General features: G+C 39.6%; 2 protein-coding genes across 3 annotated transcripts; both read right to left on the bottom strand.

Annotated features, from left to right (window-relative positions):
- Positions 1-1,817: 1,817 nt before the first annotated feature.
- On the bottom strand, positions 1,818-18,242 carry btaf1 (B-TFIID TATA-box binding protein associated factor 1). Its single transcript, XM_088422067.1, has 38 exons — positions 17,846-18,242; positions 17,005-17,128; positions 16,007-16,121; positions 15,745-15,879; positions 15,063-15,262; positions 14,308-14,441; positions 13,645-13,774; positions 13,496-13,564; positions 12,509-12,598; positions 12,335-12,430; positions 12,005-12,181; positions 11,658-11,798; positions 11,400-11,524; positions 11,081-11,201; positions 10,823-10,927; positions 10,527-10,676; positions 10,129-10,271; positions 9,835-10,009; positions 9,537-9,740; positions 8,628-9,048; positions 8,353-8,537; positions 8,117-8,270; positions 7,634-7,743; positions 7,220-7,421; positions 6,968-7,116; positions 6,719-6,871; positions 5,359-5,480; positions 5,122-5,289; positions 4,976-5,053; positions 4,781-4,910; positions 4,516-4,657; positions 4,308-4,438; positions 4,071-4,193; positions 3,714-3,866; positions 3,335-3,543; positions 3,089-3,248; positions 2,810-2,980; positions 1,818-2,620 (listed from the first exon to the last, which is right to left on the bottom strand). The coding sequence occupies exons 1-38, from the start codon at positions 17,857-17,859 to the stop codon at positions 2,471-2,473; spliced, it is 5,559 nt and encodes a 1,852-aa protein (XP_088278193.1). The 5' UTR covers positions 17,860-18,242; the 3' UTR covers positions 1,818-2,470.
- A 1,075-nt stretch (positions 18,243-19,317) lies between these two features.
- On the bottom strand, positions 19,318-23,630 carry ccnj (cyclin J). 2 transcript variants are annotated; one of them, XM_088421751.1, is made up of 6 exons: positions 23,560-23,630; positions 22,980-23,072; positions 22,165-22,375; positions 21,792-22,091; positions 20,251-20,410; positions 19,318-20,110 (listed from the first exon to the last, which is right to left on the bottom strand). In XM_088421751.1, exons 2-6 carry the CDS (start codon positions 23,046-23,048, stop codon positions 19,822-19,824), a joined length of 1,029 nt encoding a protein of 342 aa, XP_088277877.1. In that variant the 5' UTR covers positions 23,049-23,072; positions 23,560-23,630; the 3' UTR covers positions 19,318-19,821. The 2 variants fall into 2 exon arrangements, with proteins under 2 accessions (XP_088277877.1, XP_088277876.1); XM_088421750.1 differs by lacking the exon at positions 23,560-23,630 and adding an exon at positions 23,313-23,378.
- Between the last annotated feature and the right edge of the window lie 1,283 nt (positions 23,631-24,913).

The following is a 24,913-nucleotide window of genomic DNA, read 5'->3' as shown; positions in this document are numbered from 1 at the left end:
CCACTTTTTGTATCTTTATAATCACTTATTTACTACGCTGTACGCAGTTGTAAAAGGGGTTTTCTGTTTGGTATTTTCAAGACACTTATTTAATTTTGCTAGAAAAAAAAAAAAAAAAGGTATGCTGCAAATGTCTTAGTGTTTTTTGTTGTGTTTTTTTTTTTTTAAACACGCTAATATAATAGCTTGGCCTCATAAGAAGAAAAGAATGTCAATGAAAGTAAACACCTTGATCGAGAGCCCCCAAATTGCAGTGTGATTGGTGGCTTTTTGCCCATACAAAACTTGAATTTGCCCCCTCCCCTTCTAAAGCTAAGAACCTCTTTGTTGTTACGTGCAATACTGTTTGTACTATTTGTAAAAAAGACAAAAAAATACCTGGAAAAAAAGTGGCATAAATCTTTCCTGCAGAATTATTTTCATTGTGATTCACAAAAATAATTTTCTACTGTGTATTTACTGACTACCTGCTATATTACCTTCCAGTAGTATGTAGCCTTTGTACTGAGAATGTTTTCCACTATTTTTCATTTCATCATTTTGGGAAGAAAAAACATATAATTTTTCCACATTTATGTTTTGTATTTGCCTTCATTGATTTATTTTTCAACCCTTAAGATTTATACAGAGGAGACTTTCATATCTGGTCAATGTCATTCATAATATATTATTTTGTATTTTTACTTGGAATAAATTAATTTGTGATGTTCTTTAAAATTGATTTGACCTTTTTTATTTTTGAAGCTGGATTTTTTTTTTCTTTTTTAATCTAATGTCACATGTGTCTGGACTGTTTGAAATGCTTAGCTTTGTGTCAATGTGCAAATTATCTATGGAGTGGATATAAGTGGGCCTAAGATATGGGTTTGAGGGGAAAAAGTGATCTGCAATGTAAACCAAATTAGCAATTTATAAAAAAAAACAAAAACTTTGTATATCCCACTTGTTTCTCTTAGCAGCATGGCCAAGTCCCACTTAACACATGAGCTCAAGCTGACTTGATGTACATAGTAAAGTGTGCGTCTCTTCTTAAACAATCACCCATTAGACCAGGTCTAATTTGTCTAGTGTGACTGTATCTCTAAGTGTGAGCGTATTTTTTTTTTTATGACCGGTGCAAAATGTATGCCTAAACTGGGCAGTGATTCCCAACCCAGGGTGCTGTGGTACGTTAATAGTGTGTCATAAAAGCCCACCAGGGGTGCTATAGATGATCCAATTACATTAGTCCCAAAATGACTAGTTTCCATCTGGCATAAAAAAACAAAAAATGAAACTCTTCCATTACATGGCAAAATGTACAATAAAGCTATGTATTTATCCATACTGCTGCGATGAATGCAACTAAATTATTAGCTTTGTGGTCAATTAAACAAGCCCGAAATTTCCCACCAATTATATGAGTAAATTATGATGAGAATCATTTCAGGCTATATTTCATACTTTTGTGACATTTGTTTGGTGTGCTGTGATTTTTCTAATGTAAACTGGGTGCCTTGACTCAATAAAAGTTGGGAGACACTGATCTACGCTATCTATGCTTCCTCTCATATTCATAAAACTTTCATCACGTTTCAGCTACCAAAATAATAATTGGGGGTATGTGAGCTGTTGAGTATCTGCATCCAAATACACATGAATGTTGTGATTGCTCTTTCGGCTTCCTGTAGTACAGAACCACATGTTAGTGTCACCATAAGTTATTAAATAAACCACACAAACTCATAGAAACTCAATAGAAACTCATTTTGTGTCATCCAGTTCTGTATTCAACTGTAAAGGACTAAAAGGATTATATTTGCATGACAAAGCTCAAGCAGTTTTGTAGAATTTATTACAACTCCATTTTCATAAACAAAAGGCAGCTATTACAGAAATATGTACATGTCCATTTTTTAAAATACTTGACATTTCAGAAACCATGTTCACCTTGGCACCTGAAAAAGGGTTAGTCTGTGTGAAGCTGCACGCTCAGAGCTTTTCCTCGGGTTATTTTAAACGCGTGAACCTCGTAGAGTTCTGCATAACTACTAAACAGCGCCATCTGTTGGATGGAAGTGCTCAGCCAGTCCGATGACAACGTGGTGTGACAGCAAGTATGTCACTTATGTTTGGATTGGCTAAATTAACGTGATTCCTTTGTGCTTCTGCCGCAGAGAGGGGAAGGCATAGTAAGAAAATGGCGCTGTGTTTCAGAAAAAAAACAGCGGGCCATAAGTCGCAGCAGCTACTGAAGCAAAAACAGGATTTTTCGCTGCTAAGGCTATATGATCTAAATTACCTTCACAGTTTTGTAGACGATTCAAAGAAATCTTGTGAGGGAGAAAATAAGAGGGAAGTCTGAGAAGAACTGTTTGCAAAATGAGCTTTAGAGCACGAATACGGACAGAGGCCTGCATCTAGAGTTTGTCAGTATCTGACCAGGTCCTGCTTGGCCAGCCCATGTGACATAATGTGAGGTCATTCGGCGCTACTGCAGGGAGTGCATGAAGGTGTCCAAATTGTACTCGCTGTCATACTGTTGCTGGTCCCAGAGCTCTCCCAGGCCATCCAGCACTGACTTCATAGAGGTCTTTCCTGAGGTTGACGTTGACTGTTCACCCCTCTCACCTCTGTCACCCTTCAAAGACAAGAAATACACATTTGTTCTTTCAGATCGCTGTCATACAGTTAATTTTCCTGATAGACGTTTGTGTCTGGAACTTTAAAATTGTTCTCTATTGGAAAATAAACACACGCAGAAACAGGTTCATTAGCCTTCCTCGCTAGCTATTTTCACATCAGGCCCCTTTCAAAAAGGAATTCTCACTTGGTCAAGAGTGAAGAGGTTGAGGAGCTGGTCTGTTCCCATGCTCTGCAGGCTGGCGTTCTCCTGGCTGATGATGGTGTTGGCAATATTCATTTTGAACTTCTGTAGGCCCATGATCTTCTCCTCTAGGGTGCCTCGAGTGATGAGCCTGTACACGTTGACGACCCGTTTCTGCATGACATAGCACAAAAGATGAGTTTTAGCATGTGCACTTTTCTCATAGCTTATTAGTACTTCTGATCGTCATACCACAAAGCAATGTGCTCTATTTGTGTATACCTGTCCTATTCTATGTGCACGGTCCATGGCCTGCAGGTCCCTCATTGGGTTCCAGTCATGTTCCACAAACACCACCGTGTCAGCACCAGTCAGGTTCAGACCAAGACCACCAACATGTGTTGTCAGCAACAGCACATCAATGGATGGGTCATTGTTAAACCTGGAGCCAAAAAAACAAAAACACAGTAGTCCAGATTTAGAAGGGGAGTTCCGTGTAGGTAAAGTGTGCAGCAGCACTACACCCACCGGGAGACAATGGCGTGTCGCAGGCCCGCCTGCACACTGCCATCCAGCCTCAAATATGTGACTGTGGGCATTTTAGGTTTCAGGAGGTCATGCTCAACGATATCCAGCATACTCTTCAGCTGACAGAAAATGAGCACCCGATGCTGAGCCACCACTGCCTCGGTGCTGCCTTCGGAACCCCCGCCACCGAGTCCGCAATCGAGAAGCAACTGGACAATCGCAGATACTCAATCAGTAAACAGAACCATAAAGATCCACTATAGAGAGCTGTCTTAAGAATGCTTCACATATTTATCGCTGCTTAAATTCAAGATTCCACCCACAATTTTGGTCAAACAACAGCCTACAAATGCAAGGGATACTGAAGTCTAACGATCACCTGTTTGAGTGCAGAGAGTTTAGGTGCATGCTGAATGTCCCGCAGGTTGGAATTTTGTCCTGCAAGTTGTTCAGTAATGCGTTTGTACTCTGGATGCTGCGGAGTCAAAACCAAGCTCGGGTGGTTGCACAGCTTCCGCAAGTACTGAAGGGCCTGAAAAAAAATGATGAATTCCACTATCAAAGAACAGCCAAATAACGGTGCCAATCATCCTAAAATGGTTCTTGACTGTATACCACACTTGAATATTCTCTTGCTAAAAAGAATTCTTCTTTACCGAATATGTGTTTTAGAATAGATTGTGACCACCACTTGAAAAATCAGTGGGCTGAATGAATGCTAGTCGTGTTGAGTTACCTGGAAGACGTGACCTGTGGCCTTGAGTTTGGGCTTTTCCTCCTGATCTGTGGAGGCAACCGAGATGCTGTCGTCGATGCTCGCCTTCGCCCGAGACTTAGCAAAGTCTTCATAGAGCTGAACCTAAGAGTTTGTTGGAAAGTAACGCAGAGACAGTAGCATTCAGACTGTAAAAAGCATACGTGCACACACTACGTAATGTAAATATGACAAGTGCATGCCGGGTCCGTGGCATACCTGCAGAGGACTCAAGTTACAGTAGTAGTCCTGAATTATTTTGGGAGGAAGGTCCTGCAGTACATCCTCTTTCATCCTTCTCAAAAGGAAGGGTAACACTTGCCGATGAAGCGCTTCCATGGCCAGGACACCTGCAAGGAGAGAGCGCTTAAATGACATTGATATCGTAAGAAACTTTTACACAAAAATGAGAAAGGTGCTGCCATACCGGCCTCCTGTTCTCGAGAGGAACTTTTGGCGTCACGACTGGCCAGTATCGGTTTGCCGTAACGCGCAGCAAACTGGCGCTCGGTCCCCAGAAAGCCCGGCATGAGGAAGTCAAAGAGGGACCAGAGCTCCAGAACGTTATTCTGTGGACGAAAAGAGGACATAAAGACTTGCACAAAAAAAAAATCATACACACACACAATTTTATATATATATATATATATATATATATATGTGTATGTATGTATGTATGTAGCAGCCCTTACCTGAATTGGCGTTCCTGACAAGATAACTCGGAAGTTTGCAACCAGTTGTTTAATGGCTTTGGAAAGTTTCGTTTTTCCATTTTTAATTATATGACCTTCATCAAGAATACAGTAATTGAATTTTAAATTTCTGCAAAAGAAAATCCATATTAAAATATGTTCTTCAAAAAAAAAGAAAAAAAAAAAGGTACTCACTTAAAAAAGTCGATGTCGTTGCGTACAACATCGTAAGATGCAACTACGAGATTGTGTTTTTTCACTTGATGTTGTAACCTGGAAGTGAAATAAACGGGTCATTCAGGATTTCTGTGAATACACTCCGCACAAACTTAGGACCTTACCGCATTCTCTCTGTAGGCGGACCAGTGTAGTGCAATGGATTGAGATACTCTTTGGCACAAAACTTGCCTACCTCATCCACCCAGTGACCAGTCAGCGTGGGTGGGCACACAACTAGAGAGGGCAATGGGATAGAATCTGCTGCCTTGGTCTTAGCATATTCCTGAGCCCTAAAAAGGCATCAACCAATAAGAAGGCTAGCTCCACCTACATTTCCCCATTTAGGCTTTGTACAGTACCTGAGGTAGTGATCTCCTGCGAGAATGCAGATGGACTGCAGAGTCTTTCCAAGGCCCATGTCATCACACAGGATCCCATGGAGCTTGTACTTGTTTAGAAAGGCCAGCCAGTTCACACCATCCTAAGAAATAAAAAAAGGAAACTAGTACAAATGTGGACGGGGGCGGGGAGGGGGGGCAGATTGTTTCAGTGTGTGGGACTGATGGAGGAAAATCTATTCTCAAGTGGGCAAGACCATTAAAATCATGGTATATAATTTCTATAAGTTCAAAACAACACATGTATTAGTATTTTTTTATGACTGTCCAAACAATAAGAGCACAACATCATATCTAGACATGGGACGATAATCAGAATCTGACGCTATGATAACCTTGAGAAAAAAGGTATCGCAGTTTTAAAGATACATCTCTAAAATATATCATTCCAAAATCTTTTTTTTTGGGTAGCCTTTTGTCAAGATTATATCAACTCTTATTTTTATACAAAATATACAATACAGCATTTGTTACAATAGCAAACATTTACCATGCGCAATATGCACAATATTTTGAAAAATGATTGACAGTACTTTGTTACAAATCAGTCAATTACTATGTATATGAATTAATAGTACGATGAGGATTCTGTCATTTCATGTCGACGAGGGTTCGCTTTCTTACCATAAAACACTCTGTAAAAGTAGGATAAACATGTTAGCCACGATAGCCGCAGTGGTTAGCTGCAGTAGCTAACTTAGTTGCACTGAAGACGACAAACCAGGAAGTGAATGTGAGGCAGCCAAAGAGAATGAGTCACATTGAGCGGCGCCTCTCACTGTGGGTTGCAATTTGCCCAAAGGCACAGATACATGAGGATTTTTCGTTTTTTTTTTTTTAAACCGGTTTTATCAGATTTTAACATTTTTAAATAACTGACTTTTACGGGTTGGAACCGGCACGCGGGCCATATGTTTGACACCCCTGATCTAGACCATATAGCAGAAACCCAGTATTTAATAAAAAAAGATAAATAAATAAAAAATAAAAAAAAAAAAAGGGAAAACAAAATTAACTACTGAAAAGCAGTCAGCTTAACAGCCACTCAGAAATCACTGCTTTTATGTCTTGGAGACCTACTATATTTACATCTTGATGCCAGAGGTAGGGAAAAAAAAAAAAATGTATATTGACCAGTCCGATAGGTTAAGAGACAAATTTAAATCTCACAACCGCTTTAACAGATTCCACAGCACCATTGTACAACCATGGCTTAATAAAATGGTTTGGACGGTAAAAATAAAAATAAATCGATTGTTCTGAATGGTGCGATTGGAGGAGAAAAGAGAAGGGAACAGGAGTCCCTGAGAAAGCTGCATACCTGCTGATACTTTCTGAGCTCTGCCTTAATGGGAACAGGTATATTGTAGTTCTCTAGCTTCCTGCTATCTAACAGCTGTTCCAAGAACTGTCGCTCCCGGGCCTTCTGTCGGATCAGGTCAGCGGACATTGCAGGGGGGTCCGGTATACCTGCCTGCCAAACAAGCCATAGATGAAAGAGTGCTTGGCAATCCCATTAAATACGCCAGTGTTAGAAACACCGCACGGAAGATTATTCGCGAGGCCCTACCTCCAGTGGCAATAAGCGGATGAGCGTCGCAAAGCACTGCGTGGCCATGAATCGAATGCTGTCACTCGGATCGCTCATTCGCCCTAACACTGGTACAACCAGCAGTACAATGTAAGGCACAATATCCACATCCAACTGTTCCATGACACCTAAAAGTAAGTTGGTCAAGGACAATCTCACCCAAAAATACACAAAGGGCTTATTTTTAAATGCGCCATCAGAGCAAGTCATGTGACGCTATTTAAAGGATACAAGCTAACGCCTCAATAGCCCCTTCCTGTTTAGTGCAGTCATGAATAGCAGCTAACCACGGAAGCACACACTCAAGAAAAACATCCATGGTCTCCAGCATGGATATCTTACTAAGTACGCCCACACATCGTGCTGCCATGTGACGCACTGCTGTGTAAGGATGCTGTAGGCAGGTAAACAGATGAGGAAGGTTTTCCAGCAGCTGAAATTGAAGAGGAAAGCAAACATGCTGTTTCAGCTCAATAACCATGTAATCCCTCTGCAAACCAACATTCTGAGCCTGCGACTGGCTGGCCCAGAGAAAACAAGTCAACATCAATTATAGGCTGGTCAGCAAATTTACTTGAACAGAATGAACCAAGAGTTAATTGCAATTACAATAGAGCAAGCAGCCTTTAGTAATTAGTATCATACCAGAGGCTTGAGCTCATGGGACATTGCTCCAGTCATGACCTCAAGCACTTGTAGCGAGTTTACCAGTTCCTGAGCTGCAACATCTCCTCTTTCCAACTGAACTTGCCTATCTACAAAACAAGGAACACAGGAATGTACTTTTAAGCACCTACAACAAATAGTGTGTCTGAGCTGAGTCATAGTCAAATCATTCACGAGCAGCCCAGTAAAACAGGATCTTTGACATCTATAGCAGTCAATGGTTGAGAATTTATTTTTTTTCTGCAAAATGGCAGATGATTATCATACTAATATCATTCATGTACTTTGCAATTAATGCATTTTTATCCCCAGCAATGTAGGGTGCCCGATACAATAATTAGCTCATTCATTGCCAGCCCTGTAGAAATGGATTATGAACATCTATAGTCATCGATGTCAGTGAACGAGAGTGTTGCTTAGAACAGTGTGAAAATCATGAATGGTATTACTTATTCAACATACCTATGACATGATTTTCATTAACTGCTGTTCTCAAAGGCCCCACTGTATTCTCCCAAAGGTAAGGTAGAGACTTTGTGAGGTCAACACCAAAGTGCCGTGCAATGGTTGTCAGGGAGAACTCCGCCCCTCTTCTTTGAATAAGACATGGCTTCCTCTAAAACAGCAAAAATTCAGTGCATTTGTTTTGTATGCTAACACTATAATAGCTCTGAGTCATCAGCCCAATGGTTTTATACCTCATCATTATCTATGCCAATGGTGCTGCCTGGAGGAAGGTCAGAGGCGGGAGTCTTGGACGATTTCGGAACAGGACCCCTTTTACTGGTGATTGCAAACGCTGCCCTTTGGTGTCGGTACAGAGTCATGATGCCTCGAGTTTTACTAACTATGTGATGCAGGCCGTCTTTGTCCAAACTACCGCCTAATTTCAAAAGACACAAAAAAAATCTTAGTTATCAAGATCAAATCCAAAGTGCATTTCCATTGACCAGTTTGGCTGGAGTAGTGTTACCTTTAGCATTTTCCTGTGTGGGTGGCACTGGACAAGCGGATGAGGGGGTAAGTGAAGAATCCACGCAAACTGATGCACAAAGGTTTTTGATAATTTTGGGATTGGGACATGGTGAGCGTCCACAACACTGCTGCAGAAGCTTGGCAATGAAAGAAGCCGCGTAGCCCTGAATAAGTGTGTTCTCCTCCCGCTTAATGGACTCCATCAGAGGTCGGACCAGTGGGTTGAGTTTATCGGGAAGCAATTGCAAGTTGATCACTGCACAGGCAGTGAACATGTGCACACGGAGATGCAACTGTTGCCATTCATGGCTGGTTTCCATTACTGTGGCTTGTGCTTGCTGTCGTTTGTTGTCCAATACCTGCCATGGTTTTGTCGTCATATTCAAACCAGCTGTTGTTTCGTTAAAGACTGTAGTTAACTGGGAAGTAAGCAGAAAGGGCATTAAGACAAAATGCAGAGACCTATGACGTCATTGTTCATCAGCTGGGTGCAAAGCTTTTTGTTTATCATCTATTTGTATTTTGTGACCTGCCAATCACCTGTTAAATTCAGCAGGTCCTTATACACATGATATTTTCCAACAATTTAGTTTTGTGGGTATCTTTGCATTAAGCTGTGGGAAGCAGGTTAAAAAAAAAAAAAAAAAAACTACAAAAGAATGTGTATACTGTGAAAAGGTGTTACAATTTACAAGATTTATTTGGAGTGAAAAGACTTCATTCAAAATCCAGTTGCCTCTTTCAGATGCCTGCTGTACACCCGCTGACAAGGCAGACGGGGACATGAGTCACATATTACAAAATAAACAGCCCAATCATCAGGCAGTGTCTCCATCAAATAAAAATATATTATTTTTCATTGACTGAAAATGCATGTGTGATTGACGATGTGTGTTGGAAGTCATACCAGCTCATTGGCTTGATCAATAGTGAAAACACTACAATTGATGCGGTCTTCAATATCTATATGAGCCTCGGAAAGCAAGGTGATGAGCTGCTTGCACTCATTCTGCATGCGCGTGAAAGGGATGGCGATCTCATCGTAATACAACTGCTCTGACAGAATGGCGAGAAGGCGAGGACGCACTGTGCTAGACACCATCTGACAATCCTGAGTGGGAACATTTGAAAAGATGAATCAATATTTGATCTTAAATGCACGAGTAGTGGGCTTATGCACAATTAAATAACAAAAATAAGTGCACCTTTTGCAGAGCAGCCCACTCACAGAGTACAAGAGCAACAGCTATTCGCTGCAGTGCAGACTTTGAATTAAGGTGAAAGAGCAACAGCTGCCCTAGAGACTCAGCTGGACGGATCTCCTGAGATGCAGCGTTGAGGTGAGGGTCACAAATACACCTACATAGACCCCCAAGTAATCTGAAAGAAGGGAAGAAACCAAAGCAACAGTTTAATTAAATAAAGACAAATGTTTTGAAAGTATTGAAAGAGCCACATTGGTCATGCTGAAAAAAAAAAAAAAAAAAGCCACGACTTACTTTGCAGCCATGAGACGAGCACGGATAACCACATAGTCCCTTGAAACTGGGTCATCGGTCACTGACTCCGCCCCTGCTATATACTCCTGGACTGTTTCCTTTACCTGATTGGTCCCTTGGCGTGTCTTTGACCCAGCTTTATCCTATAATATTAACACAAATCTACTCAATAGCTTGTGAAAAAATATTCTATTAAATGGTGATCAGATAAATACAAAGAAGCTTGAGGCATGTTCACAGTTCGATAAATTATGCTGATATAATATAAAATGCCAGCATATTTTGGCATTATTCCCAGAAAAAAATATTACTTTAACATGATTGGAACACTCCTTATCACATATCAATTTGTTCCGCAAAAATACTTCAAGTGGTATGATTTGGAAGGAAGAAAAAACCTTGGAGCGAGCCTTGACTTCAAGCAACATGTTGAGGTCTATGGGAATGTGCGAGGCCTGCATCATGAGACAAAGCCAGGCACCCATCCATGGACAGCTGGCCGCTACCACATACTGTTGCGGAGCCTGAGCGAGTAGCTCTGTCCACACCTGTATGCAAGTAAAACAATAAACACATCGTCATACAGTGCTGGTTACTAAACTATATGGATAGGATACAAAAACAGCCAGAAAATACGTATTTCTGATTAGCAGTGCTCATCAAACACATGGGTATTGCATTAAGTAGAACAAACCTTATGGATCAGTTCCAGAATTTCCTCATTGCTTTCCAGTATACAAGACTGGAAAATGTGACGAAGCATATCTTGCAGGATGGGGTTGATCCACATCGCACATTTCTGATGAAAAAAAACAGACATTGAAAAATAAAAAATAATAATAATAGTAACAGAAAGCTTTCACACTAAAATATTGCGGTAGTTAAAAAAACAAACAAACAAAAAAAAACACATTGGACATTTCATTGCCAGTAATGCTTATCCACATTTTACCTGATCTGATTTAGAAAGCAGCGTGAAAAGAGTTTCCAGCGCAGACCGTCTAACTGATGAGATAGTGTGTCTCAAAAAGGGCCAAACCCGGGGGACCAGCACTGTTAATGACTGCTGCATACTAGAAAGAGACCAAGAAAGTTTATCTACACAATTTCAATGCGTATTCTCGTATAACATATCCAATGAAATAAGTGTTAAAGCCACATCTAAAAGGACATTAAAAAAAAAAAAAAAAAAAAAACTGGACTGTTATTGTGCAATTTAGCTAAATCAAGTTTGAAACAGCGTTTACCCCATGAAAGTCAATTTGACCAACCTGCACTGTCGAACCTGAGGATAGGTGAGCAAAGACGATAACAATGTCATAATGCTGTTGGTGGAAGCGGTGAGATCATCGAGATCTAAAAGCGCATCCCACAATGTGTTTATGATGAACGGCACCTGTGGTGCACATAAAATACCATTCGTATTCAATTCCACTACAAGTTACCGTTCATATTCAATTCCACTACAAGTTTAGTGCTGTGCAACATATTTTCAAGAAACAGTACCGTTACTGACTCATAAAACTAACCTTACTGGGCAATAACTGAACCAAGCCTTCCACCACAGGGATAAGTGCTGCAGCAGCAACAGCTCGGACGTCATCATCAAGATCCTGAAGGCCCACAGTGATGGCAGGGAGCAACCGTGGGAGTAAAACTGATATCAGGTCCTATGAGATGAGAACAGACAGCGGAAATGTTTCACTACAAAAGAATACCGTTCCCTTCATCGAAACAAGCTACCCATGCTACTATGAGGGAAAAATTTTATTCCGACATCTCCACCCACCACTACCACCAAGAATATTCTCAAACGTATGGTGATCAAATCACACACACTTCTCAGTATATGACAGGCAAAGTGAAGAGCTGGTACCTGTCGGACCGCAAGAGCATATTTGATTCCAAGCAGGCCTCCATGACGGACCTCCCACTGGTCTTCTTTAAGCAGCTTCAGCAACACATCTACTGTCATAGAGACACCATTCTCATTCATGTGGCGAAGAGCCACACCAAGCGTCTGAGCACAAGTCTCCCGGACAGGTGCTACTACCTGGTAAGAGATTAACAAGCGTCAAGTAAAAATACGAGCTTGGCGTAGTGACTGCAGCAGTCGGGTACAAATACTAATATTTTTTTGTTGTTTTAAACTAAACAACAATGTAAAATAATAATTATTAGTGTTAAGAAGAAGACAAAAACCAACCTCATCCGATACAAAATCTCCAAAACGATCCAGAGCAAAAACACAGAGCAAACGGATGACAAGATCTTGTATCCACTCTTCATGCTGCCGCAACATCTTTACCAACATAAGAGCCAAAAATTTAGTGCCAAAATTCTCTGGTAAAAATGACAAATCACATCAATGTTTATATACCTGCTCTGCAGTGCTTCCCATGAGTTTACCACCTCCTGCACCATGGGACTTGAGAACTTCTCTAAGGCCAGTGCCTGCACCATGACGGATCTGTGAACAGGCCAGGTCACATTCATGACTACTGGGCTGTAGACACAACTCATTTTTTGGGCTCTAATTCAAACAGCAATCAATTTGCCGTCCTTCAGATTTAATTTGAATTACATCCAAATCATGTGATTAGTGCAGGAAATTACAACAGCTTGGACACATGCTCACTGCTTAGTCCTCCCGCCCCCAGGCTACTTGGTCAGGCATAATGAAGTTTCTGGATACCATTACACAGCTGAATAATCTTTCCATGCACGTGGAGTTTCACTCTATGGTTGTTTATATTGTGATGAATATTCACAAAAAAAAAATGAATTTGGGTAAAACAAGGTTTGAGAGGAGGCAGAACTGAGGAACATAAAAATGCATGCACGCATTGACTAGAAAAACATGACTGCAACAATATGAATGAGTTAAGATATGTATTGTGAAAATGTAGTGCTACACCCTGAGAAGGAGTCCACTGGGTGTAGCAAAGAGGAAAAAGCTGCACAGATGTGATGAGACAGTGCTTCTGTGTGTGGTGGGAGGGGCTATGCAGTGCCTAAACTTGGGATGGGACAGCACTTGGGTTTTGTACTTTGTGCACGGGACAATAATGCCCTTGATTGACCAGTTTTTCACTCTTCAGTTCATGTTTGCGTTGACGCCTGTGTTTGCATGCATGTTGTAAATTCCCCCATTCACAACTGTTAACTGTACAGTCTTAAATGTGCAGCTAACAAAAAGTAAAACTGCTTGTGATGTAAACATTTTGGCAGACGTAATGGCTCCATTCAAATCACCAATGTGGATTACTTTGTTTAATCAACGAGTATATTAATAAGTGACTGAAAATTGTTTTGCCAATTGACACATAACCTGTACTTTCAATAACGTGAATGTTTTTATTTTTACCTCCCAGGAAGGATTAAAGAGATCGTTGCAGAGCTCTTCACTGAAGCTTTCCAAAGGCCACTCTAGGGTCTAAAAAAAATAAACATTTGTATATTTAGACTATTTGTAAGATATTGACATATTCCTCAATAAATGTCCAGTTTCATTACCTCGTCTGAATGACTGGAGAGATCTGGAACTTTGTTGATGAGGATTTTATGCTCTGTCGCTGGCTGGTCAATAACTATGTTGGTGGTTTTCCTTCGTTTCTCTTCAGGCTCGCCTTCAAAACTGTCATTGCTGAAAGAATAAGGAATGGAAGGTCATCATGTTATCCATGCAAATTTTATTTTTTTTAAATCAATTACAATTAAACCACTTTCAGGATAGCAACCTTAAAACATGTCATACTTCATTTGTATGCTCTCTGCTACAAAAATACCTCGAGTCCATTTCCATCAAAGAGAAAAATGGGACAGGGTCATTTGAGGATGCTTTACCATAAAGTTGTGTCTGCTTACAATGCTACCCTTAAAGACTTATGAGCTGAAATACCTAAGAGGTGGGTCCATTAAACTCTCTTCTATCCCATCCAGGACAACTTTTCCAAAATATTGCTTCTGGACAGATCAGTACTATTGCACAGGCTTACTATTTAACGGTGTCCTGTACTTTGTATATTGTATATAAAATCTAACATTTTACTTCCAACATTTTACAAATTTCTTGTGTTTAGCATACTGGGGAAACAATTACTCACATTAAATTTACTGTATATAAATAACTGAAAGGTAAAAGCGCACTGTGCAGTTTCCCTTTATGCTTTGTCTCACCTTTTTTCATTCGGATCCAAGTCTCTGGATTTTTGTTTTGCGACAAGCTTTGCCAGCCTCTTTGCCTTATTTTTCTGGCGATTGCTCATACCTGGCCGGAATTCGGATTCTATCAACTCTGCAGCTTGAATAGGCTGGAAAAAAATACATATATATTTTTAACTTTATTTTATATGACAAAACACAAACACACATATATCACCAAAAATTCAGGCATGATCAAATTCACTGCAGCTGTAGTCCAAAATGAAATCTAATTGACTTAACATTGTTCCATCAACAAAAACTGTCTTCACACATTTTACAGGTATGCTGTAATAATGACGATTATACAGATCCTACATGGATAAGAAATTTTGTAAGATTGCTATAAATTGCTGAAACCTATCGTTCTATTAATGTCATTCAGTGCAAGACAGATTAACACAGAAGCAGAATTATGGCTATTTGAATTACAATCTGATCTCTCAGGAGATAGGACTACTTTAAAATCATTTCACTCAACAATAACTGGAAATTCTTTATAACTATGAAGTTATCTAATCTATACTTGATTATATTATAACCCTTTTTACTAACAAACCAACATAAGGACAGAATAATGATCTCTAAGAATTATTTGCATTATTTGTCTAACTCCTAAGCCACAAACCACATGTCTCAGGCAAGAACAGGTAATGCAAAACACCTGATAGCAAAAGCCTACACATGCTCTGTCCCGGTTAAGAAAAGCTATGATGGTAATAAAGACCTACAACATGATTACGGGAGCTGGGTCCTGCGGTGTTTTTGCTTCCATGAGGCCTTGACCCACTGGTTGGACATGTATAGTCGAGGTCCTCATCATTAAACAGTTCCTCTGTGTCCATGCCAATCGCAGCACCCATGTCGAGTCCCAACTTCTTCTGAAGAAGCTTTCTTTGACAGGCCAGTCGTTCTTTGGGATCCATCTCACCTAAGAATACAAAACAGTTGAGAACCGAGTGGCCAATCCAGTAACGTGATTAGTGAAGCAGTCACAAATAACTCTTTCACTGCCAGCCCAGTTAAATTAAAAGTTTGACTTCTCTATCCATAAATGGCATCGAATGAATTAGAATCACAAAAACACTTTCAGCAAAACATTTGGTAGTTCAGTTATGACATGTTCAAGTCACAATCTATCATAAGAAGCACAACAAAGGACTGTTTTGTGGTTTTCAAGATAATAAACAATCTCTCATAACAGATTCTCAAGAGTCAGAAAACTGCTAATGAAAACATTTAGAAAAGCAGTTGGTGCACACATTGTTACAAATGACTGCAAACAATGTGCTCTCGGGCCTTTTTGCAGTTAAGTGTAAACAGGGAGTATGTTTGTAATGTTTTAAGCCTCAGAGGTAAAACATCTAAAAAATACTATTGAAACACACGCACGCACGCAAACACAAAACTTACCCATTTTGTCATCTTGCAATTCAAACTCCGCCCCAGCAGATCCCAGAAGGGATGCGCCATGTTTCAGTAGGCGGGAAATGTCAAAATGGTAGAAACTCAGCCGGTCACATACTGGATCTTCTGGTGATAAAGACTCTAAGGGAAAAAAAAAACAACTTACCACACAAAGCACAGTTACTTAGTTTTGCTTACCATTAACATCCGCAAAACAAAAAAAAACAAAAAAGCATGCAGTGTTTCTGTGGCCAGTCTTGGCGATCACCTTCTTTAGGCTTTGGGGAAGGGTTCCATTCCGGAATATTTTTCACAATAGCCTCCACAGCTTGGCCTGCAGCTATACGAGTGTCCCAATTGGGACTCCTTAGATAGGTCAAGACCTTAGAAAAGACAGCGCCAATTTATTGCATTGACAATTCAAGTGTCAGATGAGCAGAACAGCCAAGGGTGCACATAAGCGGTGCTGCAGAACGATGAGGACAAGAAATTGAATTTTGTGCTCTAGTTTAAGTCTAAATATGCATTTTTGAGCGCTAAGAATAGTCAAGCCAGTTTCAAGTTAATCAGCCAACACAAAAAAAAACGTTTAGCATCAAATGTATCTTCACGTGTGAGCTTTGGTAAGAAACTTCTGCTTGCTAAGAGGTCAAGTTGCAACGCTAAAATGTTATAGTTGCTTTTTTTTTGCTAAATTGAGTTTTCTTAAAGAAAACCAAATGGAGTTCTATACGTTTTTAATTCAATTTTGATGTTGTATCAGCTTTTAATGCGATAAAAGAGTAGAAGAGGACGATATTTGCCTTGAGTAGCTTAGCTCTTTGCTCATACATACATAACATGTACTACTCCGTGTGAGTAAATTGTTGGCTGCCTTTTGTTAAGATAGGTAAGCTAAAGTGCTGCTCTTAATGTTAGTTCATTTGAGTTATGTAAAATCTATAAAAATGTACATAGTTTAATGGAGACTCAAATCCATAGTAAAAATACAATTTGGGAGGTTATCATACACTGTTGTTATGCAACACTAATCACTGTTCAGTCTATCAAAACATTTTGTAATGACTTTTATACAGAACCATGAGATTGGTGGGAGTTAGAAAATCAAAAGGCGCCAAAAAACACCGTCTAGTGCTCATTTAAGAACCGTGGCAAAACTGTTATGTGCAAAAAAAATATGTACACCCCTGATAATTATAACTGAAAACAAAGTCATCTCAGGAGACTCATTAAAAAAAAAATCAGTCGTAAAACAATTAAGTATACCTTTGATAAAAGATTATTGAGCTCATGCGGGTGGAGTTTCACCACTTCTCCAAGCTGCTGGGCGGCTGCTTTCCTAGTTACTGGCGTTGTTCCAGTGTCGAGTAGGATGAACAAACGATCAAGTCTAGAAATATAAAGTACAGTACATAAGGTAATCACAATAAAAACAAAAGGGAATGCAGCAGTTGTATAAGCCAACGTTAATTGCCTTACAATTACAAGTACCTGCACTGTGAAGCTGGAAGTAGGTGTAATTCACGAATGGACATTTTTACCTTGTTCATATTCTGTTTTAGTTTAAAAGGGTATCGGGATTGGGGGGTGGGGGTATAAAGTACTTTACTTAACTTAAGCAGCCTATAAATACACCATTGGCATGGATTAGAGATGCGAGGCGTTTGCCCTCAGGTAAAATACCTGAAGCCAAAAACAAGCCACATGCCAAAGTTCTAACGTAGAATGATGTTAAATAAAATTAACCATGTTTAGAAGGTTTAGCCAACCCAACCATGTCATGGCGCTGTCGTGATCGTCCATCTATAATGCAACTTGAATACGATTAAGCAAGCGGTGGTGCTCAACATCGCTGCATCATAAGATGAAGAGCAACACACAACCAGCGTTAACACGATCGTCATTGTGTGCAACGACGAGTGACTCGAGTCAAGCACAAATATTACACTGTGTTTGCGAACCGGCCGTTGATTGTTTATCGCTACGCCGATATCTGGTAACCCGAAAGCCACACAGTTAAGCATGCTAGCTAGCCAATTGTTTAACTGAAGTCCAACGCATACAAATTGCAACGATCATCCGTTGGCGTAACGCAGGCCACTCTTACCTTGTTACAGCCATGTTCAGGAATCCTTTCGGTCCTTCTGTCCCACATTCAAATCGAAACTAGGAACTCAACGCGATTGCTGTTCAATGTGTCCAAAGAGACGAATAATACCAGGCGAAGTCATTCGCTAGTTAGCGGCTAACGTTAGCGAGTCGAGGCCCGGCAGTCTGCGGGTGTGCAACTGACCGCCCCAAGTGTTTCGAACCAAGACGCCGAGATCACAGTCGATGCATGGCTTCAAAGTTGTCTCTCTTGCCTTTCCGGTATCTTCAGGCACAAAATATTACCAAATACCACATACATATCAATCTATAGCTTGCGTCACCCTTCAGAACTATTTGCGGATAAATATTTCAACCTGATTAAGTATAAAGAGTTATTTTGCGGCGCTGTGAGGGCGACCCAGTAGACTGTTTTTATATGAGGAGCCATCTTGCATTTATTCCTTCCTCTGTGGTAGGCGATTGCTGATTGGTTACACACATCACAGCGGGCCAATCATCGCACATGTAAAAGGGGAGACGAATAAAGAAAAAAAAACGTGAATGGACGCTTTTTTTGGTCTTTAATACGTAGCATTATTTTTTCGCGTAGTTGTAGGCGATCATTAAAAGCACGATTTGATGAAAATACACCAATTTGTGCGTTTGCATAAAGCCCCACAACAACGTAGTTATGAATTGTAATTGACAAGGCTTTGTTTTTCAAATGCGGTCATACATTTGTTTTCGTGATTATTATTCTATTCCCCTGTTATCTGTGAGTGATTTTATATTTTTAAAGTCCAGTTAAAATATGTGAACACCTAAAATAGTAAAGGGTCATGTGCGCTTTTTAGAGTTGTTTGTGGCCTTTGCAAATGTATAATGTGTCACCTTGGACAGCAGCCAAGTACTAACACACTACCAGCAATTCAGGAACATGTTCCAAAATTTTGGGAGGACGGTCCTCAAGCTCTTACAATAGCGCACCAGTTGCCAAAAATAGTGACCATATACTGTACATACAGTATCGGTGTATTTAACTTACCACTGTCAAATTTTTAGCCAGTGAAATGTACAGTACAGTAATCTTCAAATATTGTACACTTGTATTGTTTTTAACACTATTGGAAACTAAGGTAGTGTATTGTTTTTAACACTCTATTGGAAACTAAGGCAGGTAAATAGCCATGAAACTGTTTTTGTTTGGTATCCCTGTAATGGTATTTTGCACTAATTTCTTGATGGACAACTGCAGTGGATCCGCCCAGACTACTGCATGAGCGAAATCCATGAGGCATAAAGATTAAGCAATCCTGCAAAGGTGTCAATGGAAATTTGGATGAATACAGGTGACCCCAAACACATTATTTTAGGCGACATATTTAGTTTAACAGAGATTTGTATTTTATTTAAAAATAAGAATTAGTGCACAGCACTGACAGAAATAATTTGTATACAGAAGAGCAACAAATTTATCTCTTAGGACTCTATTCTTTGCACAGTTCACAAATATGTAACAAAACAACAACAACAAAACAAGAACAAAAAAGTATCAATACAATTAGAGAAAAAACAACCTCACCCACAAACACGAATCCTGTGTCACGATTGCCTCAACTTAGCAGTCATTAACACGGCTATAAGGCACTTTCTGTTCAATACTTCTAAGGTACTTTGCCTTGAATAGAAATGAGAAAAATGATTGTGCCAACTGATGCAAAAATTATATTGATACTAGTAATAAAGCTGTGCAAACTCACTCTTAGGACTCAGCACTCATACAAGTTATCAGATGAACAAAAATCCTAAACTGGTTCCCCACAAAAATTCATTACAGAGCATGCATATTGCACATAGCCTTAACGTTGGTCCAAAGTGCTGTATCCATCTCATCAATCCAACACTTCAAACTAAAAACATTCTTTTTTGTTCAATGGAATATCTTATAGCAGCCATTTAGTTTCTTCTCAATCACTAAATCTCAAAAGTCCATCACCTGTCAAAGCATGGAGCACAATTGTAGGGCACGCCGGCCTGCAACGGGGCATTTGAGACCTGCAGAGTGGCAGGGCGTGCTGGATATGAGGCAGGCCTGTGGTTTGTTGCCAGAGCTGGCTGTGCTGCTTGCTGGGCATATTGCATACCAGGCCGGTGCAGGTACTGGGTCACAGTAGCTGTCTGGCTTGAACTGTGGTACACTGTCTGACCTTGCTGCTGTTGCTGTTGGCCGGGCTGCTGGCACTTCTGCTTGCTGGCCTCTTTGACATCACTGTCATGTGCACTGGACAAAATAAGGAAAATGGATGAACAAAGAGTTTAAAACGTTCAAATCACAATAAATTCATTTGTGTTCCTTGACAACAGTATTTTTTCATGAGGTTTGCAGTGAATTTTTCCAAGTCATTGTATCAAGATACACACATGAGGAGTTTCTCAGCACATGGAACTAGGTTCTCCCATGTATAGCCTGTGAGCTGCTGCAATCGGGGTGCCCATGTGGGGGATATGCGCAGGATGAGGCGTGAAGCAGCCACACATGCAGCAGCAACCAGAGAGGGTGCAAAACATAAAAACACATGATCTAGAACAGGAACAAACAGGACAATAATAGGGGAGACAGTTAGCATTGTGTTTACATACAAGTTGGATGCCATTGGTGCACAAGATGATGTACATGATGTGGTACATATGTTACTAAAAAGTATATCAAGCTATGGATACTACATGTCAAACAGATTCCTTTTAGCCTCAGGGTGAGGCATTGGGCAGAGTTAGGTGCTGTTGCTTCTATCTCTGCTTCCGTCACTGTTTGGGCTTTAAGGCGATTGGGTGGTTGGCCTATTGCGCCCGAGGCCTGTTCCCCGCGGACTAAAGTCCTAAGAGACCTAAGGTGGGCTCTGCTTAGACGCTTATAGCACCGTGTGTTCCCAGGTGGTCTCCCATCCAAACAACTAACCAGGTTAGTTACTCTGCTTAGCTTCCAAGATTGGACATGACTTGTCCAGAATTAATGTAAGTAAATGTGAATTTTTAATCAAAAAAGCCTTTAACATGTTATTTTGGAATAAAAAATCAAGTGAGGAGTGACACGAGTAATGGTTTTCATTAACAATGTGTGAATAAATGGTTGAAAAGATAAACTATTAAATTGTGCATAATGTGATATTAAATACTGTGAATGCAGATAATCCTTAAGATTTTAAGGACTTCACCTAAATGACTAAACATTTTTACCCAAATAATTAAACACGAAAATGTTCTTCAAGTCACACTCTTTAAGCTTAAAGAGAATAGAATAGAATAGAATGCCTTATATTGTCATTGTACACAGGTATACAATGAAATTGGGAGCACTGCTACGATCGGTGAGTATTAATGAATTAAACAATGGATGGCAAAGATCAAAATTGCAAATCTTTGATGACAAACACATTTTAACAGTCAGGTGAATAATTCTAAAAGCAGCACCTATTATGTATCCTCAGTATACTTAAAAATGAGCTAAAGTGTGTGTGTGTGGAGGGGATGCACTGTATACATTTACTGTATGCTGAGAGGGATAGAGCAGTGTGCAATTGCGCATGAGCGCAGTTTCAAAGAGAAAATCGCGGAAGACAAATGTCTTTACAATAGCATTTAGATGATTTATTCTTTAGTTGATAATCATAACTTGTGGAAGAAAATCAGGGAGCCTGGGACCTGCCCCCATAGGTGTGGCAACAGCCAATTCAAGGGGTGTCAATTGCCACCGCTGGCCACCACATAGCCTCGCCCCTGTGCGTGGTTAGCCAAAAGCGGAAGAAACCACAATGATAAATGTATTTGTAATACGTACATATTTGAAAGCATGATATGGCTCTTGGATATGATCCAGTATAATTATGCAGAAATATTCAAGACCTGAAAGTACAAGAGATGAAAACTACTGTATTGAAACTAATTAGCACCCGTGCAACCGTTACCTTGCAAGGAAACTTCCAGGAAGTAATCAGCATACTTGGCCATGTAGTGTTTCGTTTTCTCAAGACAAGCTATAGGCCAGCCATCATGAAGATCTCCCTCGTGAACTGATATAGAAAGGTAGTATTCTATGAAATGAGCTGCTGTGGGAAGGTACAGATTCCACTGGAATGATTCCAGCAGGAAAAGCTCCATGTGGAGTAGAGCCTGCTTGGTCAAAATTAGGTTCTTGGAGCTCATCAACCCCAGACTGTTTAGAGTCTCCAATTTTGGAACCCTGTCCTCCCTTTCCTCAAATTTACCTGTAGCAAGGATAGCAGAGCATTACTATATGCAAAAGTGCAGAAATAGCCTTCTTGCACATTTCACACTTACTAGCCAAAAGAAGACATGAAATTGAGACCATATGAAGCTGCTGCACCGTGACATCGTAGCAGTCCATGAAGCGGTCCAGCAGATAAACAGCAAGGTGTCTAGCTGTGGGACACAACTGGAAGTGATTGCTGATGATCGCTATGAGGTCAGCAAAGTACCGCCTCAAATTGAGCTGAGGAGACTGGGCTTTGAAGGAAGGCAGCTTGAGCTCCTGAATGACAACATTTAACAATTGAGAAAAGCAGTGCACCTGTAGTTTGCCAAAATTTGCCACTATACTTTGAACACTCAAAACACATTGTGAAAGCACATAACACAAGACTTGATAGACATCGTTGATAATTAAAATTCTGCATAACATGTAATTGTGACAAACCAATGGCACAAACCGATTACTGATGCTGACTGATGAACAGCTACAAGAGCATACACCATTTAGTGTTAAGAAAACAGAAAATGTCTAAACAAACAAATTGCAACCTCAATTGGGAAGGAAAAAAAGATTTGATAATGGTAAAAAAAAAAACATTAACTGTGACACATTTACTCAACAGAAACCTTAAATTTAATAAAAACACTTGTTTCGAAACGTTGATCATTAGTGACGTCAGATTACTAGGACATCTTTTAAAAATACGTATTGACAAAATAAAAAAAAAGGTGATTTAGCTCAAGACACACCTGGTCACCAAATGCTTTAACAATCTTAGTGACAACGTTGCCAACGTTCTGCATAGAACTTCAGCCAACTGAGCTGTCAACTGCATTGAATGACTGCTTTCAATGGCACTCAAACCTCTAGCCAAGACACTCACATTGTTTCGCAGCGCCTGGTAAATGTCTTTGGCTAGCTGTCCTTTCCACCATTGGTCCTCTAGCTCCATTTAACACAGGAACTTTGGCAGCATCTGGAGGGACAAAATGAAATTACAATTCGTTTGTCAATAAAGTTGAATGAAGAACGATCATCCGTATAAATTAGCAGGCACCACTGTTCACGCTGGAAGCAATTTTGTGTTGTTCCTTCTTATGTTTCAAATCACTAAATAGTGTTCGAACACTCACCCAGTGAGTACAAAAAGGCAATATAGCGGACAGTTTTGCCGAAATAAATTTCAGTACATATTCACAAGAACATGGTTTCTCACCTTGCCAGTAATCAGTGTAGCTTCTTCGCTTAAGAAGAACCCGACCAACACTGCTGCGGTCTACACCGCCACCGGAAATAACTACATCAAGGTGCGTTCCCATCAATTACAAAACGAAACAAGCAATGGTGCGTTCCAAGGCATATATTCTTGTATTGTTCATTGCTGACGAGAAAGTAAAAATGGACTAATCGTTTAAGGGAATTCCCGAGCAAGGAAACGCTGACCTTGGTTTAACCAGATTTACCTGATTATGCACATTTACAATTTGTCATTGAAAGCATCAGAGCGCTCAGCAACCGCGGGTAAGCAGCAGGGCTCGGCCAATTAAAGATAAGTTGACAAATTCAACGACCAATCACTGAATATGTTGACAGGCTCGTGTTTGCGAATTTAAGCCATTTGCCCACTGAATTAGTCCAGAGGAACGTATTGATAAAAAGAAGAAGAATTAGACTAAAAATGTAACACATATTAGAAGTGTTGAACAGATTTTGTGAATGTCTTGAAACCGAGGAAAAACACAGTAGCTAAGTAAGGTAAGCTATTTCCTGGACAGCAAAACTGATGGAGACAGAACAATAGATCAGTCCAACTTCAAGAACAGTTTTCCTTAATTGTTTCGGTCATGTTTTTTTTTTTTTTTTATGAATGAGAAACATTTCCGCTTGTATGTATATATATATATATATATATATATATATATATATATATATATATATATATATATATATATATATGTGTGTGTTTTATGTGTATATATATATATATATATATATATATATATATATATATATATATATATATATATATATATATATATATATATATATATATATATATATATATATATATATATGTATATATGTGTGTGTGTGTGTTTTTCTGCCAGTGTTAGGATGGAAGCACAACATTAGCAATTTGTGAAAACATTACGTTTCTGAGCAAGTAAGTAATCCAATATGTTCCATGAAATTCTAAAGACATTTCATTGGGATATGTGCCATTGGTACTATCCCAATACACTGGGGCAAAGTCAGTGCTGGCATCAAATATGGTTTGAATCACAGGATGCACCTCATATGGTCATTTAGAACCTGCATTGTCCCAATACAGGCAATGATTATTGAAAAAAGAATACATAAAAAAAACAATCTTTCCAGCAGTTCAGATGGTTTAAAAACAGCTCTTTTTTGTGCACCATGCATCCGAGATGCGCAACTCGCTCATTCTCTATCCAGCCCATTTCCTTTTTCGGGCATTAAATCAATCGCTATAGGATCATTGTGGACGGTTTCGTATGAGCAATTCCCTCCTAACCAAGGCTTGTGGTGAACTGATGAACTGGTGAACTGTCTTGAATTAGAGATTAAATGTCATTGTGAGCTCATAGCTCATATACATACCTGACTCCTGTAAACTCACTGGTAAAGCATATATGCTTTGAGGTTGAATATAACTATTGTATGTTTCTCTATTTCTTTCCTATAACATGCAAAATATATACATTTAATATATGAGAAATATAAGAGAAGAGAAATTCAATACGCAATTAAAACAGGGTAAAAAAAAAAAGTGTGAATTATATATGTAATCAATTC

Source organism: Hippichthys cyanospilos, chromosome 8 (assembly GCF_059441005.1).
Source record: "Hippichthys cyanospilos isolate Australia breed blue-spotted pipefish chromosome 8, RoL_Hcya_1.0, whole genome shotgun sequence".
Classification (NCBI taxonomy): domain Eukaryota; kingdom Metazoa; phylum Chordata; class Actinopteri; order Syngnathiformes; family Syngnathidae; genus Hippichthys; species Hippichthys cyanospilos.
The sequence above is the reverse complement of the archived record's forward strand: the minus strand, read 5'-3'. Positions and strand labels throughout refer to the sequence as shown.

Excerpts from the sequence above, each read along its gene's own strand:
- btaf1 (XM_088422067.1), bottom strand. Across the intron at positions 16,122-17,004 it reads TCAATAATCTTTTATCAAAG|GTCTTGACCTATCTAAGGAG; the intron begins GTATACTTAATT and ends GTCTTTTCTAAG. Across the intron at positions 10,928-11,080 it reads TGCTTTCTAAATCAGATCAG|AAATGTGCGATGTGGATCAA; the intron begins GTAAAATGTGGA and ends TTTTTTCATCAG.
- ccnj (XM_088421751.1), bottom strand. The coding sequence starts at position 23,048 with ATGGAGCTAGAGGACCAATGGTGGAAAGGACAGCTAGCCAAAGACATT. Across the intron at positions 20,411-21,791 it reads CCTGGAAGTTTCCTTGCAAG|ATCATGTGTTTTTATGTTTT; the intron begins GTAACGGTTGCA and ends TTCCTGTTCTAG. Across the intron at positions 20,111-20,250 it reads TGTGCTGAGAAACTCCTCAT|TGCACATGACAGTGATGTCA; the intron begins GTGTGTATCTTG and ends TATTTTGTCCAG.